General features: G+C 33.9%; 1 protein-coding gene across 1 annotated transcript in view; it reads right to left on the bottom strand.

Moving 5' to 3' along the window:
* ARID2 (AT-rich interaction domain 2) overlaps positions 1–19,455 on the bottom strand; it is a 198,538-nt gene that overhangs the window by 29,460 nt on the left and 149,623 nt on the right. Inside the window, exons 12-15 of the mRNA XM_052001767.1 lie at positions 17,917–17,998; positions 9,972–10,106; positions 9,146–9,342; positions 5,963–8,832 (exon numbers count right to left, since the gene is read on the bottom strand). Of these exons, the coding sequence (XP_051857727.1) occupies positions 5,963–8,832; positions 9,146–9,342; positions 9,972–10,106; positions 17,917–17,998 (3,284 nt within the window). The remainder of the gene's footprint in view (positions 1–5,962; positions 8,833–9,145; positions 9,343–9,971; positions 10,107–17,916; positions 17,999–19,455) is intronic.

A 19,455-nucleotide genomic window follows, 5' to 3' on the forward strand; every position in this document is an offset into this window, starting at 1 on the left:
AGGCAAATAAAGATAGGAATGGTATTACAAGTAGTGTAAATATTAAAAACAAGGACACAAAAGCAATATATATTTTGGGAGAAGAGAAGTAAAACAGATTCCCTCTAGTATAGTTTATGTTGAAAACCAGAAAAGTTTGGAATGCCAGCTTGGGACAATAAATAGGTTAACAACTGCCCTGCACATAAGAAAGAGTCATTAAGGATAATGATAGAGTAAGAAAATAATGAAAGTACATATTTAAAGATATAGTGTCAGACTAGAATTGGAGAAAATGTAAGCAGGCACTCCAGTCTACTTATTGCACAAGGGCACTTCGGTGCTGTTACTTTAAGAATGTCACCTTTTCAGTCCTCAGTCTTCTTACCCCCCTCTTCTTGACCCTCTTTTCTCTCTAGCTTCCAGGACACCATCCTCTCCTGGATCCTCATCCAAGCCAGGTCCCCGCCCCAGAGGACCTGGGGCTTTCTCATGGCTCTCTGCACTTGTGATTCAGACACCTGCTGCCCTTCAGTCCCCTCTCCATATGCCTTCCAGACACGTCCAGCTGACCTCTATCCAAAACCAGACGCCCTGAGCCCACTCTGATTCCCAACCACCCCATCAGGGTTGGAGGCACGGCCACCCTGCCCTGCCAGTCCCCTGGGCTAGCTGTCCCCTCCTCAGGATCTCTGACCGTTCCCCTCCTCCCCGTGGCCCGTGACCCCTGACTCTACACTGGGCACACCTCTCCCATCCCCCCACTTCTGGCACTAGCAGGTGCAGCTTCTGGGAACTTACAGCAGCCTGCTCTGCCCACTAGTCCTGCTCCTCACACTTGGCTGCTAAAGTGGTATTCCTACAGCAAAGCGCTTTCCATGTCACTTCTCTATTCAATAAACTCAAGTAGCTTTTTGTCTTCTCCAAGATCAAACACAAAATCTGTTATTCACTGTTCACAGCCCTTCACAAGGCAGCTCATCTATTCATTCTTCTGATACTTATACTCTTCTCCTCCCTCCCAAACTGTCTCCCCTAGCTATTCCACAAACAAGACCCTTCCCCTCTCTGGGCTCCAGACATTTTCTTTGGCTATTTCCCAGGCCAGGAATGTTTCTCTCCATTTCTAACTCCTGGTTCTCTGGCTTGCTTCAAGTCCCAACTAAATTATCACCTTCTACAAAGATTGATTTTCCAGCCCCATTTAATTCTAGTATTTTCTCTCTGGTTATTATTTCCTTTTTAACTATACATACCTTGTTTGCACACATTTGCACACTGGATTATAATTGTCTTTTGCCTTTCCCCAATCCTTAGCACAATGATTGGTACATGGTAGTGTACTTCTTATTAAATCCTTATTAGTTTGACTGACAAAAACAAAAGTGGCACAGCTGTAAAGCTATGTTTCTCCATAATTGGTGGAAAGTAAATTTGTAGAATATTTTTGGAGAACAATGTGACAATAAAAAAAAAAAAAAAAAAACCTTTTAGTCCAATATCTTTTGACAGCCTGAAAATTTTATAAAAACAAAAAAATAAGCTACCTATGCAAGGATTTTCATGTTAATAGCATATGCAATTGCCAAAAAAAAAAAAAAAATGGAAACATTCTAAATGTAAACTGATAGAGGAATAGTTTAATTATGGAACATGAATATAATGAAATGTCATAATGTAATTAAATGGGTATGAGGTATATGAAAAAATCTGGAAAAATCTAGGTAAAATAATAATAATAATAATAACAACAACAATAATAATAGCAAAACCAGAAGAATAGATACTTACTAACTGCAAAGTAAAAAAAAAAATAAGAGTGTAAGAATGAATGGAAAATAAAGAATCCTGTATAAGATATAGTAAGAGTAACAGAAAAACATTTCATTTTGTGTGCTGAAATAATACTTAGTATCTATGTTATATGTCATCTTTTGATAAATGTTTCAAAAAGAATGAATTAAATAATGATTAAAATTCAATTAAAAATGTGTTAAGTCATAGAAAACAAAATCTGTTCATAGCTCATACTTTTACTATCACAATATTTACAATGTCTAGTGAACCCTCAGTGGAGGAAATAATATAAATCCCTGGCATTTGTATAATAATTTATATTCCCAAAGCATTTTTATAATTTAGTCACCTTTTAAGCAGCAAATATTTTAAATAAAACAGTAGGAAAAGATGATGAAAATGAATAATATGTAAACAATTTTTTCTGGCATAAGTTTGCCCTCTTGAACTTAAGTATGGAAACACACACACACACACACACACACACACACCCCCTTATTTTTAAATGATATGAAAATATAGGCTGAAGTTATTATCAGTTGTTAGTAATGCATTTCCTATGAATTAAAATAAGATGCTACATTAGCCCAAATATCAGTGCAACTGTGGAATTCTGGGGAAAGAATCAAATTCCTGTAGCTCTAACTTACTTGATTCCTGGCTATGTGTGAACTTTATATTCCTAGGCTATATACTTGTTTTCCTAATACTTGATAATTGTCAATTTTTTGATGAAAAAATCAAATGGGCCATACAAATATCATTGTCAATGGCATTTCACATAGTTATATTCCACTTAACTTTCTACAGGAAGATATTTTAAATAGGTTTTATAGAAATATTACAAACAACAGGTAAGAGAAATGCATACATTAGACAAAGACAGAAACAAAGCAAAAGTGGGGAAAATATAAAAAGAGGCAATATTTTTATGTATAATTATTTCATGCTGTGCTGTAATAGGAATACAACAGTTACCCTAAAGAGGATAAAGTGGTATGGTTAACCTCAACGGATTAATAATGAGGTGTTAGATGATATCCCTTATTCTTGGAAAATACTTCTCTTTTTGCCTTCAGACAATCTATTTTCATTTTTTTCTTCCAATTAGCTATAGTTCCTTGCTTTTTTTGAATAGTCCTTATTTAAGATCTTTCTTAACACAAGCACCCTATATAGCCATTAAAATCTCTACATAATCTAAAGCAAGCCCTCAAAAACTACTTGAATGTCTCTTAGAAAACCCTGAGATAAAACCAGGATAGAAAAGGAAACAAAACAATGTTCTCCACATAATGCCCTATTTAGGTAACAGTTAACTCTTCACAATGAAAAAATATATGTTGAAGCAACTTTTAATATCTTTTATCTTTGGTATTCTATTTGGTATTTTGTGTTTAATATGTTTTTGATTTTTCCCTAAAATAAGAGCTAATATTTTAATTTCAACCATTTTAAAAATTGCTACAAATAAATTACAACCTCAAAATAGAATTTCAGATGGAAACCATGACTAAAAATTGAATACAATAGATATATGCTAAGTATAACAGATACAACTTTAAAATCCACCAATGCCTTAAACATCTACCGTTTAAAAAGGAAAAAAACAAAAAACAAAAAACAAAAAACCACTTTAATTCTTGGTACTAGACTTCAGCAAGGGAATGGAGAAACTTAATAGTGACTAGAAGAGGGCAACCATGATAGCAAATGGCCTCTGGATTATATCATATGTCTATTGGTTGAAACAAAAGAGGATATTTAGGCTAGAGGAGAGAATATTTACAAAGCAATATAATAGTTGTTTTGTTTAGTTTGACCCAAAAGAATAGAATCGTGAAGTTTTAAAAACAAATTCAGTTTGATGTAATAAAAAACGTCATGGTAATTAGGCTTTTCTAACAATAAACAATACTGGCTTAAGTGGTTGCAGGTTACCTCTAAAGGGATGCCTTTAAACAAGGGCTGAATGATAACTTCATACATTCTTTTAGTGACTACACAGATAAAGATTTATCAGAATTGGATAGCTGTTAAAGTTCTTTTCAATTATGAGAATGTGTGATTCTAATTCCGAGATTTCATACTGGAGAAAACTTTTTGTAAGTATAGCCTTAAGAATGTAATGAATCTAATTTTTACTGTTTTCTAACAATTCTTTTCTAACAAGATACTACAAGTTTAGAGTTCTATCATTAACGAGTGTCTTGTTTCTTTCCTTTCTGTCGCTCTTTCTCTGTCTCTAGCTCTCTCTCTCTCTCTCTTTCTCTCTCTCTCTCTCTCTCACACACACACACACACACACACACAAAATGTACTGACACACTAAAATTTTGGAAGTTCTAAAATTTTATAAGAAAATATAAACCCAAACTTCTTAAAGGCATTTTTTCAAAATTTCTTATAGGTAATTTGGGAATGTATCAATAATGCTTATGATGTTGAGCTATTAAAACTATATTATATCTAAGTAATTCAGATGTATAAAGACAAAAATTATGGTTCAGTGAATTACATAGGGCTCTTCTTAAAATTGGCTAATTTTGTTGTCATAAATTATCTAGATTTCTACTATCTTCTCAGAATAATTAATTCTAAGAGAACAGAAGAGTACCATGTAATAAACTAGAAAATGTTTAATACAGGATAAGAAATACAATGACTAAAGCTTTCTTGGTTTTTTTTTTTAATAAGTTAAACTAAATTTAAAAAAAACCTAGTTTGAGGGAAAAGATTAACATTCACTAATCAGTTTATCAATTAGTTTGAAGCACCTGTTTAAAAATAATAATAGGTACTAAAATATTCTAGTACTTTTAAAAATTTAGAAAAAAAATACATGCATAAAAAAATATATCTACACATAAGTATATACTACACAAAATATATTAATGAGCATGATATCATGATTATAAATATTATTCAACTTGGTAGTCTTCTGTAAAGCAACCTGCTAAAAGAATATGACATTGTGATATGTTACTTTAACGCCGCTATTCTTTCTATATCTGCAAGGTCCAATTTTGGCCCATTGTTGAAAGTGATTATTGACATTTTTGCAATTACTAATGGCAACCAGAAAGCCAAACTAGAATAGGATCAGTTAGGTTTGGCATTAATAAGAAGGGGGTAAAACAATAAAATAATGATAAGGTAAGGATAATGATAAACACAAGCATTTAAGGATCGGGGATTGAGCAAGCCCTGCATGGCAACAAATAAAAGTATTTCAATTATCTTAATTTTCATAACTTGAATGTGATCTCAGAATTTCCATAAGGTTGATCAGAGAATTTTTTTTATGTTAAGTTTTTCACAATTTTGATTGAAAATATTTTGGAAGACATGACAGAAATCTGAGAATCAGAGATAATAAAATGACAAAATTCTATGATATTGTTTAGAGCAGAGCTCCTTAAACTTTTTCCGCTCATGACCTCTTTTTTGCCCAAGAAATTTTTGTTATCCAAATTATTTAGATACATAAAATAGATAAACCAATCAAACATTTACTGACAATGAATCATAATTTCTTAACCCTTAAATTTGGTTATGAGACCCCATACAGGGTCACAACTCAATAGTTTAAGAAGCTGGTGTTTAGAGGACAGTCACGTCTAAATTCAAGATAATAAATATAGCTAAATAAAATTTAAAATATAATAGTACCAAAAAGAAATTTGGTAGTATTTTTTAAAAACAAAAACAAGATCTCTCTGAGATTCATTATTTAAGGATATTGACAAGCAAATTGCTTAGAAAAATATTCTTCAAAATGAAGAAACACAAAAATTGTCTTTGTACCACTTTCAAAATAAGAAAAAAAAAAAGTGAGAAAATAAAGACTTTAAAGCATATAGAGCTGGATAATCACTTTTCCCAAAACAAAGATACGAATTAGTTTGATCAGCATTAGGGAAAAAAAAGTAAAGAAGTTCTTTAAATTATGTGCAATTAATGTTAAAGTCACCTGACTTTAAAAGCAAATATGACTTCAGTAAGAACTGGGGAATGAAAGCACAACAGTTTTGATATACTATAACTTTGAAACAATGTAACTTGACAAGTTTTCAGGGCTGAATAAAACAGATTAACTAGCACTTGCACTGCCAAACAAATTTTACAAAATTGATAAAATACCATCACAATTTTAATGATAAAAAAAACAGGAGAGTGAACATACCTGCGTGGCTATGTTCTGTACATATGATGATGGATGCTGCTGCTTTTGGTGAACAGCACTTTCTATTGCTACTTTAGCTACAGTGCTTGGATCCGCTCCTGCTGGTACTGCAACCATTGTTGCACTACAGCCAGCATTATTGGGGTCACTGATTGTAACAATTCTAACTCCTACTTTATTTGGAATTCCTGGGACCGTTTCCCTATCAATATCCTCTGCTGGCCTCTTTACAGTTTTGCATTCTGCTGTGCCATTAGTAGACCGAACTTCAGATGATAAGGGAGACTGGGATGATCTAGATCCTGAGTGGGGTACTGCTATGATTGGATGTCCCTGTATAACAGAGGCTGCAGTATGTGGTGAGACAACTACACTTGGGCGTTGCTGAGGCACATCTGAACTCAAACTTGAAGCTAAAGGTCCATTAGGCAAATCAGTGTTGGTACCACTAAGTTGCTGTGTTATCACATTTGTGGCCTCCTGTATACTGCTTACAGATGGTGACCCACCCAAAGTTAATACAGGTCCATTGGAAATTCTTTCTATTTGATCACCTTTGGCAGTATCTTGCTGAGTGGCATCTAAATTTCCTTGTTCCACTGGAGATATCTCACCATTTCCCACATGATTGGAAGTTTTGTGATTTGGAATGTTTTTGCTTAAATGAGAACCATCTCCTTTATCAAAATCACAGATTCCATTAACTAGGGGTTTCTTCAAATCACTTTTGAATTCTTGTGTATCCATCTGTTCCAAGTTCTGCTTTCCAGGAGCTCCATTCTCACCCAAATCTAATGAAGGCCCATTACTGATCTGTGAGCCCTGGGTGGTCTCATTTTGACTTTTCCCTGAGTTTGAAGGAGGTAGACTTGAGTCACTATACTTTCTTCCATTTAAAAGACTTCCCACCTGCATTTCATTTTCTTTTGTATCCCCATTGCTGGTGTTTGCAACTCCTTTTCGACAGGATGGGTTTTCCATGACTTCTATTTTACGTTCGTGAACATGTAAACCTGTTGCTTCCTTTGCTTCCTCCTCCTTTTGGCAAATTATTTTATCACCTTTGAATGGGGGAGCAGCAGCAGTAGCACATGGTGATTGTCCAGCTGGAGGTGCTTGAGTAGCTGGAAGTGTTTGCACCTGAAGTCCAACTCCTGTTTGTGTTCCACTCATGGTAATTCCTGCTGGAGCAATGATCTGAGTTGCATTTCCCTGACTCACAGTTGCAGTAGCAAAACTAGTATTTGGCACAACTGTTATGGTAACCTGGTTGCCAGAAGTCCCTTGAAAGATAGTTGCTGGACTATTTGAGATCAGTGGGCCTGGCAATATTTGTAAGTTAGAGATAGGTACTGTCTGTACTCCCCCTGGTGGGGGGATTGCACTTTGGACCAGCTGAACATTTTGCTGCCCAACCAATAGCTGCTGACCTTGAGACTGTCCTTGCACTCCAAAACCGGATGTTTGGTTATTGGTCACCTGATAAACCACCTGAGGGCTAGGGGCTCTTGCATTATTAGGAGGAGGAATCTGTGGAGCTGGGAGTATCAGTTTACCACCTGGGGTGGAAGGACCTCTCTTTGGAAGTAATAACTGTTTTATCAGACTAGATTCACCAGAAGCAGGCTGACCAACTCCTGTGCTAGTTTGCTGTGGCTGAACTTGCATTTGTACCTGTTGTGGCTGCTGAACTTGGACTTGTACCTGCTGTGGTTGAGATGCTGGTGAATGTTGCTGCTGTTGCTGCCTTTTCACAGATAGCATCTGACTGACAGTTGGAGGAGGCCCCTGTGATTGAGGAGTAGAAGGCGGAGATGACATAACAGTCGGAACTTGGCTATTTGTAACAGGTCCAGGTGACGGTGAGGAAGATGGAGTTAAGTTTGGCTGTCCAGGTAGCTGGACCGTTTGATTAGCTGGGATCGTAGTTGGATTAGCGAGGACAATTTGGTGAATGGCTGGTGCATATGTCTGACCTTGTTGAGCTGGCTGGCTCACGATCACTACGCTCTGTTGGGTTTGCTGTTGGGACTGCTGGATAGGCTGCTGTACTACTGTGGATGTAACTTGCTGAGAGGGGAGGGGCTTGGGCGCAATGTTCTGAAATCCTACCCTGGAGGTCTGTGGACTTGGGACTCCAGCTATTGTAACCATTTGGCCAGCTGCTACTTGAAAACTCTGTACTGAAGTAGCAGAAACGATATTAGATGCTGAAGTTGTTACATATTGCGGGGGCGTGATGATGACAGTGTCTTGTTGCTGGTTACTAGAAGATGATGGCTGAGATGAAGTTTGCACAGGTTGGGATGATGTCGTGATTAACTGTTGACCTTGTGAAACTGTTGAAGGGCATGCTGGTAAGTTCTGTACTCTGCCAAATATATGGCTCTGTGGTACAGCTTGCTGAATTACTGTAACAGGAGTGCCTGAGGAGATTTGTCCTGGGACTACTGCATGTAGTGGGGATTGCTGCTGGATGACAGGAGGATGATGAAGCAATGTTTGAGAGCTGACAACAGTCACCGGCTGTGGTCCTGCAGTATGATTCTGAACAAGGGAGGCCTGTGCAGCTCCCCCTCCAACAGCAATACTACCAGGAACTGCCGTTGGTGGAATAGTACTCTGAATTACTGCAGCCTTAACTACTTCACAAGAAATTGGAGCTTTATTTTGTATCACAGTCACTGTAGCGTTTTGTTGCTGCTGGGTATGAACCGAAGGATTTGGTGGAATTCTAGAAACAGTCTGTGCCACAGTATGAACACCTTGGATTGGAAAAGACATTTGTGTTGCAGTCAAATTTGAAGACTGGCTATTAACAGGAGTCCGCTGAAAATGATTTCCTATAGTTTGTGGTCCATGTGGGATTCCTGAAAATAAGGAAAAGCAAATCAAACTATGTAATCAAATCCAACATTAAGCAAGAATTCATCCTTCCATGCAACTGAAAAAAAATGTACCTATTAGATTTTAAAATAGTAAACAATTTGTGTGACAAGTCTCCAGAAATCATCTTGACACACAGCATCATTTATCTCACAAAACTATAAACTAAAGAAGCTGGTCTATAACTTTGTATTAAAAGTCATAACAAAAGTTATTTCATTATCAGTTAGCTGTTTTTAGCTTTTGACTTATAACTAAATTAACTTCAATTGAAAAAATGTAATAATAAATTAAAACCTGCTGGTGAAGGAGTTGGAGACACATCTGGAACAGACTCAACACGAACCACAGGTGTAGAAGTTGATTGCTGCTGATAGTACATCTGAATGGGAAGTGGTATTGCCCTCCGTTTTACCCCTACTACATGTATATGTGCCTGCCCATTGTTATTTGGATCCTCCACTCTCTTCACTGTATGATTCGGAAAGACCGTTCTGTCAAACACAAGCATGTTTATTAGCTTTTAGAACCACCACTAATTCCCCACAAGGCTTCTAACAAAGGTCAAAATAGAACATGACATTGTTTTAGTATAAATATTGGACCTTCATTATATTTGCCATTTCTAGTCATTTTTTGCAAAAACAAGTAAGATAAGCAAAGTACTGGAAAACGGTCTCTAATTTTTTAACTTATAGCAACTTATTCAGAAATTTTGATTGGATTTTGTGAAATTCCTACTATCTAGTGATTTATTTAATAGTTAATTACTCTTTATTATTATTATTGACATTAATATTTAAATAATACTATTTAAACATCACATTTCTAGAAAACTAAAATCTTTACAAGACTATTATGATGAAAAAATACTAAATAAGACTCAATTCCTTACTTTTAAAAGTCTTATAGTCAACCCAATATTATAATTAAAATCTTATCCATAAAATTTTAATCCTACCTATCTTCAGTAGAGCAATACAAGATTCCAGATACTGGTGAGCTTTTAAACCAAATATTTGGAACTGCCGCCCCACACTCCCACCCCCCGATAACAATAACAGGAAACCAAAAATATAATGAATCTTGATAATTTTATTTAAGTATAGACCATAGATCCTACCGAAGACATTTATAAAATCCAGTTGATGTCAGGATTCCACCACGGGCTAATTTACTACAGGTTGAAAGATATTCAGAGTACATTTCTGCTCGGGAGACTGAACAATCTGAATTCACTTCAAAATGTGCATTCAACCTAAAAGAAAACAAGAACAATTAACACTAAATTTGGGATCATATTTTAAAATACTGAAAAAATTCAATAATACTATCAAAATTTTGTACTAAATAACTAAGTACTAAATTTCAAAGAAGTAAACATTCTTACTTGTCAAAGGTACAGAGTGCTTCTGAACCTTCTATTCAGAAGTAGACTAACCATTTATTTTCCTAAGGTTAGAGGTTCTAAAGGATCATTGGGCTACTTAGTCAAAATTCTAATTTTATAGATAGAAAATTAAGGAACAAAGAAGTATAAGTTTAATGTTTACTTTGTTAATACAAGTAAAATCATATTGAATCAAAAATATAAGGCAGTTTTACGCTGCAAATCTATTTTCATATGGAAGGAAAGGCCCATGTTTTATGGCAATTTGTTGATCCTATAACAGTGAATTTCATATAATTAATGGTTCCTATGTTTATAATATATTCATTTTCTATTCCTGACTATATATTACTCCTTTACAGGTTGGAAAAAAGAACAGAAAATTGAGCCAGTTTTAAGCTTTTCAGTTTTATTATTTCATAAGTAAGTAGGAATCTTTCTTCTTTCAACTAAAAACATACCAAAGCCCAATATTATTTAGTTAATTCACTCAAACGTTTAAACTAAATTCTTAGTTTTACACTAAAATAGAATACTACAATTTCCTTTAATAGAAGAAGAGTGTATATATTTTATTCTACAGGGTTCAAAACTCTCTATTGTGCTTGCAAATTCATTGCAAATAAAGAAAAAAGGAGGGTTTTTTTTCCCCCTCAACTCTTGTTCCTGGTAATTGTAGGAATGTGAGCTTTGACAAGGTATGCATCACAACAAACTGTTGTCCTATGGAGTTTAAGTGGTGAGACCTTAGTTATAAATGGAGAAACTTGACAAAACAATAAAACTCTGGGGAAGAAAGAGAGAACAACTATCACTGATGAAATATATGGCAAAGGACTCAAGACCAATTGCATACAGATTATAACCGAACATCTATTATTTAAATTTGTGGAGTGACTCAATAAAGCTATTATGCAACCATAATAATTCTTTAGCATTACTCATATGCTGAATTCAAGAAAGGATACATGCTGTGCCAAAGTATTTCTAGTCTTTCTAGTCAAAGTATCTTGTGTGGTAGTACATGGTCAACACAGTTTCCCTAATCCTTTCCCTTTATTATTGTTTTTAAAGACTTTGATAAGATATACTATTAAAATATACATTAAGTCTATTTTAGATATTATATGCATTGTAAAATGATATAAACATATGATAGATATATATGATATAGTATACTATCAAGTATACTATCAATAGTATAACATGTTAAACATTCTAAACTATGAATCACAAAATGAGTCAGACAATATTTTCTCATAGGTGAATATCTCTCGTGCCTTTTTTTCCTGTTCTGATCATCTATGCCCTCTTTTGTCATTGGGAAGCCTACAGTGATATGAAAAACATTAATAAAGGATTCTGACTTTAGATAGAAATGTTGAAAAGTATTTTTTTAAATACTTTTCTGGTAGATGTTTAAAAAGCATAATGGAAAACTAGGATAATGTACTTAGGAGGGAAATAAAGGGATAAATTTGTTAAGATAAGATAAGAAAATAACAAGTGGTTAAAGGTGGAAAACTCCACTTGACCATTAAAATAGTTTCCCCAAATTTGTATTTAAACTGATGGCCATCAATTTAATCCTTTTACTTGTGCTTCTTGGAGTCTTTGAAAAGTCCATTAGCTTTTCTCTGGGTATTCCCCCATTAAGGCAACCAACTGTATACATTATTACCTGCTACTATCATCTATTTAATTTTTCCAATCTTGACTTAGGAATAGACATGCAAAGATGTCAAAAAGGACCTAAGTTAGGTCTCCCAAATGAAGAGGAGAGAGGAAACCTTTAACAGCTTGAGAGGAAAACACAACTTTGGCAAAAACTTTGTTAATGATAAATACTTCTGATTTTCCCCAAAATAAAATACTTTTTTTTGGTTTTAATGGAATAGATATGTTCAATCCAACTATTCTGGAGAGCAATTTGGAACTATGCTCAAAAAGTTATCAAACTGTGCATACTCTCTGATCCAGCAGTGTTACTACTGGGCTTATATGCCAAAAAGATTTTAAAGAAAGGAAAGGGACCTGTATGTTCAAGAATATTTCTGGCAGCCTTCTTTGTAGTGGCCAGAAACTGGAAATTGAGTGGATGCCCATCAACTGGAGAATGGCTGAATAAATTGTGGTATATGAATATTATGGAATATTATTGCTCTGTAAGAAATGACTAACAGGATGATTTCAGAAAGGCCTGGGGAGACTTACATGAACTAATGCTGAGTGAAATGAGCAGGACCAGGAGATCATTATATACTTCAACAACAATACTATATGATCATCAATTCTGATGCATGTGGCCCTCTTCAACAATGAGATGAACCAAATCAGTTCCAATAGAGCAGTAATGAATTGAACCAGTTACACCCAGAGAAAGAACTCTGGGAAATGAGTATGAACCACTACATAGAATTCCCAATCCCTCAATTTTTATCCACCTGCATTTTTTATTTTCTTCACAGGTTAACTGTACACTATTTCAAAGTCCGATTCATTTTGTACCCAATCAGTTCCAATAGAGCAGTAATGAATTGAACTAGCTACCCCCGGCGAAAGAACTCTGGGAGATGACTATGAACCATTACATAGAATTCCCAATCCCTCTATTTTAGTCCACCTGTACTTTTGACTTCCTTCACAGGCTAATTGTACACTATTTCAAAGTCCAATTCTTTTTGTACAGCAAAATAACTATATGGACATGCATACATATATTGTATTTGACTTATACTTCAACATATTTAACATGTATTAGTCAACCTGCCATCTGGGGGAGTAGGGGTGGAAGGAAGGAGGGGAAAAGTTGGAACAAAAGGTTTTGCAACTGTCAATGCTGAAAAATTACCCATGCACATATCTTGTAAATTAAAAGCTATAGAATAAAAAAAAATTTAAATCCCAATAAATTTTTCCTTTAAAAAAAAAAAAGGAATAGCCATGTTAAGATATTAAAAAGAACTTGTTAGATCTCACAAGTAAAGACAAATGACGAAACTTGTAAGAGTTTGAGATAAAAACACATTTGGCAAAAACTTTATTAAGGGTAAATAACTATGATTTTTTTCAAATAAATCTTTTTTTGTCACCTATTATAATAGAGGATTATGAAGCTAGAATATTGGAATCTATAAAATGGGGAGTTCCTACCAACAGTTCTGCTAAAGTAATGGTAAAATAAAAATTACCTCAAGATTATGAATTACTATCGGTCTATCCAAATATATTATCATTTCAGTCATCATCATCATCATCACTGGCTGAAAAAATACTTAAAAACTATGTAAAAGAGTCATATTAATGACTTACGGCAAGAAGAAAGATAATTTGAGTAACTCCTTTGAAAATTGATCATTTATAAGTGGGTAGGATGATAAAGTTAAAAAGTAATAACAGAATATACACTTTGATCAATTAAACCTTTGAGATGAGCTGGTGTAATGAAAAAGATTCTTAAATATATTGTTATCCTAGCTGCACATTCAAATTGTGCACAATTTCCCCTTTTGTGAACAAATCTTTCTAGTGGCTGATATACAGGTAAATAGGAAAATCTGGATTCCCCTCTCCTCTCCCACCCCCAAAGGAAATAGAATACCTGCTTTTCTATCTCTGTGACTTAAGAAGAATAAAACATTTATGTCATGAGAGTCAGAGTGAGAAACTAGCCATTTGTTTGGGTTGATTCCCAGGTATAAAGGGATAGGGGCTTGTGATGACTAACTACATAACAGATTACAAACAAAAATCAAAGAAACTTACAGTTGTCCCTTTAAAATAGCAAAGTCTATCTCTTGGCCAAGCACTTCTAGAAGATGACCTAGCTATTCTGCTTCAGGGATCATTTATATAAAAGGCAGTTCCCTCAGAAGGTCCACTTTCCCATCACCCATCTTTTCTAAATGTGATGTTATGATAAGGGAACCACTAATCAATACCCACAATTATGATTTATTGGTCTTAACATGTAAGAGAAATGAACAATGAACCATTTGTTGCAAATTTTATGAAGTACACTATTTCTATTATTCAGTCATTTTCCACTTGTGTCCAACTCTTCATGACCCTATTTGGGATTTTCTTAGCAAAGATACTGGAATGCTCATGGCTCTTTTCAACAATGAGATAATTCAGACCAGTTCTAATGATCACTTTGGATGAAGAGGGCCATCTACACCCAGAGAGAAGACTGTGGGAACTGAGTGTGGATCACAATTTTCACTCATTTTGTTGTTTGCTTACATTTTTTTCCTCATTTTTTTCCTTTTTGATTTGACTTTTGTTATGCAGCAGAATAATTGCATAAATATGTATGCATTTATTTTTACCATATTTAACATATATTGGATTACTTGCCATCTAGAGGAGGGGTAAGTAAGAGAAGGAGGGAGGGGAATTGGAACACAAGATTTTGCAAGGGTTAATATTGAAAAATTATGCTTGCATGTTTTGAAAGTAAAAAGCATTAATTTTTTAAAAAATGAAATCTTTCCAAAATAATGAGAACCACAATTTTAAAAAAGAGAGAGAGAGAAAGATACTGGAATGCTTTGGCATTTTCTTCTCTAGCTTCATTTTACAGATGAGGAAATTGAGGCAAACAGAATCAAGTGACTTGCTCAGAGTCACATAGCGAAATGAGTGTATAAGGCCAGAGTTGAACTCAGCAAAGTGAATATTTTTCACTTAGAATGTGCCATCTAGCTGAACTATACTACCTTTACTTCTCATAAATATGTAGGGTCAACTGAAAGAATATTTAGGTGCCCTGGTTCCCAAAGTGATGAAAATGCATACCTAGGAGAGTATAACATAAACATCAGTTGTACACTGAAGACTAAGTAAAATCTACTGGGCAACCTAGTTTGTGAAGAGTCTAGTACCTTTAACATACTCAATTGCTTTGTGGTTTGAAGTCTGTGTGGACCAGAGGCACCCTCTTTGAATGTGGCCCAGTTGAGGCCCATTAAGTTCTGGCTAAGGACGATTAAAATGTAAATAAGAAATATTTAGCAATTTTTTTTAATATAGTAAAACAAAGATAACATTGCATTTTAAAAATTAAGTCAATATTTATCCTGCATAGCTCCTTGTGTATAGTTTAATGGGGCTCCATTTTTATCTGAATTTGATACTGATAATGGACAATAACAGAGTTCAGCAGAAACTCATAGATTCTGAGAGGAAGAGGGAGGTGGATCCACAGGGGATGTTTAGCAGAGGGCCTAGTTTGTTACTTCAAAGACATCATCTTTAGATATTAAGAGTAGATACTTAATGAATATTTGTTGAGTTGATTAAGGTGCCTGAATGGATGGAAATAACATCATTATTATAATAGCTAGCATTTATATAGCATTTCAGAGTTTGTAAAGTACATAAATTATCTCATTCCATAATAAAACTTTTGATATGCTTAGTGAGTGGTACCCCTAGAAAAGGTGAGTTTTCTTTCCTTGAAAGGGAAAGTTTAACATAGTATACAGTAAGAGTACTGGATTTGGAATCAGGAATATTTGGTTTCAAATCCTACCTTACTAGCAGTGTAACCATGGACAAGTCACTTAATAAGTTTCCTATTTCTCATCTGCAAAATGAAAATTTAATACTCGTACTTCCCTCACAAATCTGTTGTGAGTCAGAATAATAATGTTAGTAAAGAATTTGTAAACTTTAAGTATTAATTAAATATGTCTCATTATTAATATTGTTAAGTGGTTGATCCAAAACATGAAATATTGACAAAGCATTTTTGGCTGATGCAGGACAAGAAAGAATGATATTTTTCTTTTCTCATCTAGCCTCCCCTATAAAGGTCAAGATAATAAAAAATAGGGATGCTTTAGAATGGAAGGAGAATATGGATAATTGTTAAGTAGAAATGAGGAGCTGGATATGAACTCTAACCAGAAGCATTAGTTGTATAATTGAGACTATCTGGAATAGGATAAAAATACTTCTTAATGGTGAAATAGGTAGCTCATTTATGTCAATAACTAAAAAGACAATCTTTCCATCTTTGGAGAAAGAAGTTACTGTGCTAATCATATGAGATAGAAATCATCATAAGAAATAAGAAAGATGGAATCAAGGAGAATCAAGAAAAGTAAAAGAGAAAGGCAAAAGAAAAAACAAATTCTGGAAGATACTAGATGACAAAGAACAAGGTTTACAAAACTATAGTCCAACACATTTATAAATCTTTCCCAAAAAGCTAATAATTTTTTAAAATAACTTTTTATTGACAGAATCCATGCCAGGGTAATTTTTTACAGCATTATCCCTTGCACTCACTTCTGTTCCCATTTTTCCCCTCCCTCCCTCCACCCCCTTCCCCAGATGGCAAACAGTCCTTTACATGTTGAATAGGTTACAGTATATCCTAGATAAAATATATGTGTGCAGAACCGAACAGTTTTCTTGTTGTACAGGGAGAATTGGATTCAGAAGGTATAAATAACTCGGGGAAAAAAAACAAACATACAAGCAGTTTATATTCATTTCCCAGTATTCTTTCTTTGGGTGTAGCTGCTTCTGTCCATCCTTGATTAATTGAAACTGAATTAGCTCTCTTTATCGAAGAGATCCACTTCCATCAGAATACATCCTCAAACAGTATCGTTGATGAGGTATATAATGATCTCCTAGTTCTGCTCATTTCACTTAAAAGCTAATAACTGTTTAACATATTATCATGTATTTAAATATATATGGAAAGAAAAACCGTTATACCTATAGAGTACACAATAAGATATAATTCCTTGCCTCATAAGTTATGCAGTGCTAAACAACACTAGATGTTAGTACACTTGGCTCTAATGTGATCCATTACCAATACAGATTTTTAATCAATCATTTACCTGTCAAATTCTATGCTTTAACTTATATTAAAACTAGTAGCCTAGGAGTCATGTAATACAAAGCAGATAAAACTAAAAGTTGGTAAATTAAGCAAGCCTTGAAATAAACTCTACTGAGAATGTGAGCAATATATTTTCATATGTCCTACATTATTTTTAAAAGTTGAAATTTTGCATCATGGATCAATTGTCTTAATTAAAATGTCTATTAAGTCTAGCTGGTAGGACTTGTCTTTACTTCCACACATTCTTTTAAGTAAAGTATTATTTTAAAATACTAATCACAAAATATTATGTGAATTGTACACTATTGTGTTTTAAAGTCCTTAACAGAAAGTAATTATTAGAAATTGCACAATATATTGCTAATGTATAGTTTTGTTAGGTTCTTCCTTCATGTTATTCACAAAAAGAAAAATGTGGAAATTCAGAACAATAAATGTCAATTCTCTTACAAGAAATAACATTACCTGCCCAGGAAAACTGACCCTCGAATTTTGTAACTTCTATTTGTCTCTAGATCAAATGGAATATTTTACCAGAAAATTAAATCTCAATAGAAACAAAATGGATCCATCATATTTTTGTAGGAAAAATTTCTAGTCAAAAATCTTAATAATAAAGATTGAGCAATATTCCATCAACTTAACTTCAATACAACAGTCACATATCACATAACCTTTTTTCCTCCAAATTTTACTCTTTTTCTAATAAAGAAAGAATTCAGGATGAAATAATCTGAATGGCAGATTATTACATTTCTTCTTGCTTTTGTCTTTCTAAGAAAATAGCTTTAAGAGAGCCACACTACTTACCACTGACAAGCAAACTTCTCACTATCTATTTCCACTATTCCTGGTGGTGGAGCAACATGCTGTGCTACAACTGCTCTGGAAGCTATAGAAAAAGAAACAATGCATTAGCTAAATAATTAAGATTTACTATGTAAATAAAAATCACTAAATGAATTATGATTCTGTATATACAAGAAGTCACCTTACTAAGTATCTTTTAAAATCTAATTCAATAAATAAACATTTCTTATGTCATAGGATTAAACTCCAGAGGCTAAAATTTTTGAAATAGATTGTGTTCTAAATATAAGAGCAAATTGTAATTTAGTATAACATTTTGTTTTTGATTTACCAACAGTCCCCTTTATGAAGAACAAAGTAGGTTTCTAAATACAGATAGACCAATCTGACCCAAATATTTAACAGACTTTCTATTTAAGGGCTTCATACCAAATGTTATCTTTAAAAACAGTGTTATCTTTTTTTTCCTTGGAAGAAATATAGTTTATGAAATTTAATACCTTTGTAAGTAAAGAAAGAAATCACCTTACCATTCTGCAATGGAATTTTAACTATTTGTTAGTTTGTAAAGACGTTTTACACACACACACACACACACACACACACACACACACACACACACACAAACCCCACCACCACCACCACCCTCCACCAACCAAAGGAATTTTAGTAAAGTTTGTTAGAAGATACATTTACATAGATAGATGATCTGCAAATTTCAGAATTAGGAAAAATCCATCAGGCAATTTTTTAATCCCCAAGTAGATTTCAAGTGGAATCACTCTCATGACTGAAATTTTCTCTCAATCTTTTATAATAACAGAATTATTATAGGAAAAAGATTTCCTATGTCCAAATCCTATGCTAAAAAAATTCTTCCCAAAACTGAATTACCTATTTCATATGCCCAAATCTGAGTTCTACATGTATTGTCAATATCTGAAACTTATGTCATCATAATTGACCAATTTCAGAAACGATCTATGATTTCATTCACATGGAAAATTCCCTTTACCACTGGAGACAGCATTCCTGCCATAACTTATTATGTAGATTATGTAATGAATTACTGTGGAAAACAAAACATTTGTTTTTTAAGTCATGTTTGCTAACCCTATACTAAGATGAATCTCCAGAAACTTGGCTAGTCTGATTATCAGATAAAAATCAACACATCTACCACTGACCTTTCCAATTTGGAAGTCTATCAGTGCTTGCATTAACCACTATTGCATCTAAATGATGATAAATCAGGAGTAGGAATTTTTTTAAACTACTTAAGATGCTAGTAAATTAAAAACTAAATTGAATATGTTAAAAACAGAATTAGAAACCCTAAAAGAATATAACCTCTATGAGAAAGCAAATTTAAACTATGAAGAAATTTTTAAAAAAACACTTTAGGACAAATTAAAACCAAAAGAAAGAAGTGCTCCAAAACAATTAAAAAAAAAAAAGAACTATTAACTTTCTGGAAAATTAAGTTTTTCTTGTTTCTATAGTTTTATTTTTATTTCCATCAGTGATATACAACAATCT

The sequence above is a fragment of the Antechinus flavipes genome, chromosome 5 (genome assembly GCF_016432865.1).
Source record: "Antechinus flavipes isolate AdamAnt ecotype Samford, QLD, Australia chromosome 5, AdamAnt_v2, whole genome shotgun sequence".
Taxonomy (NCBI): Eukaryota; Metazoa; Chordata; class Mammalia; order Dasyuromorphia; family Dasyuridae; genus Antechinus; species Antechinus flavipes.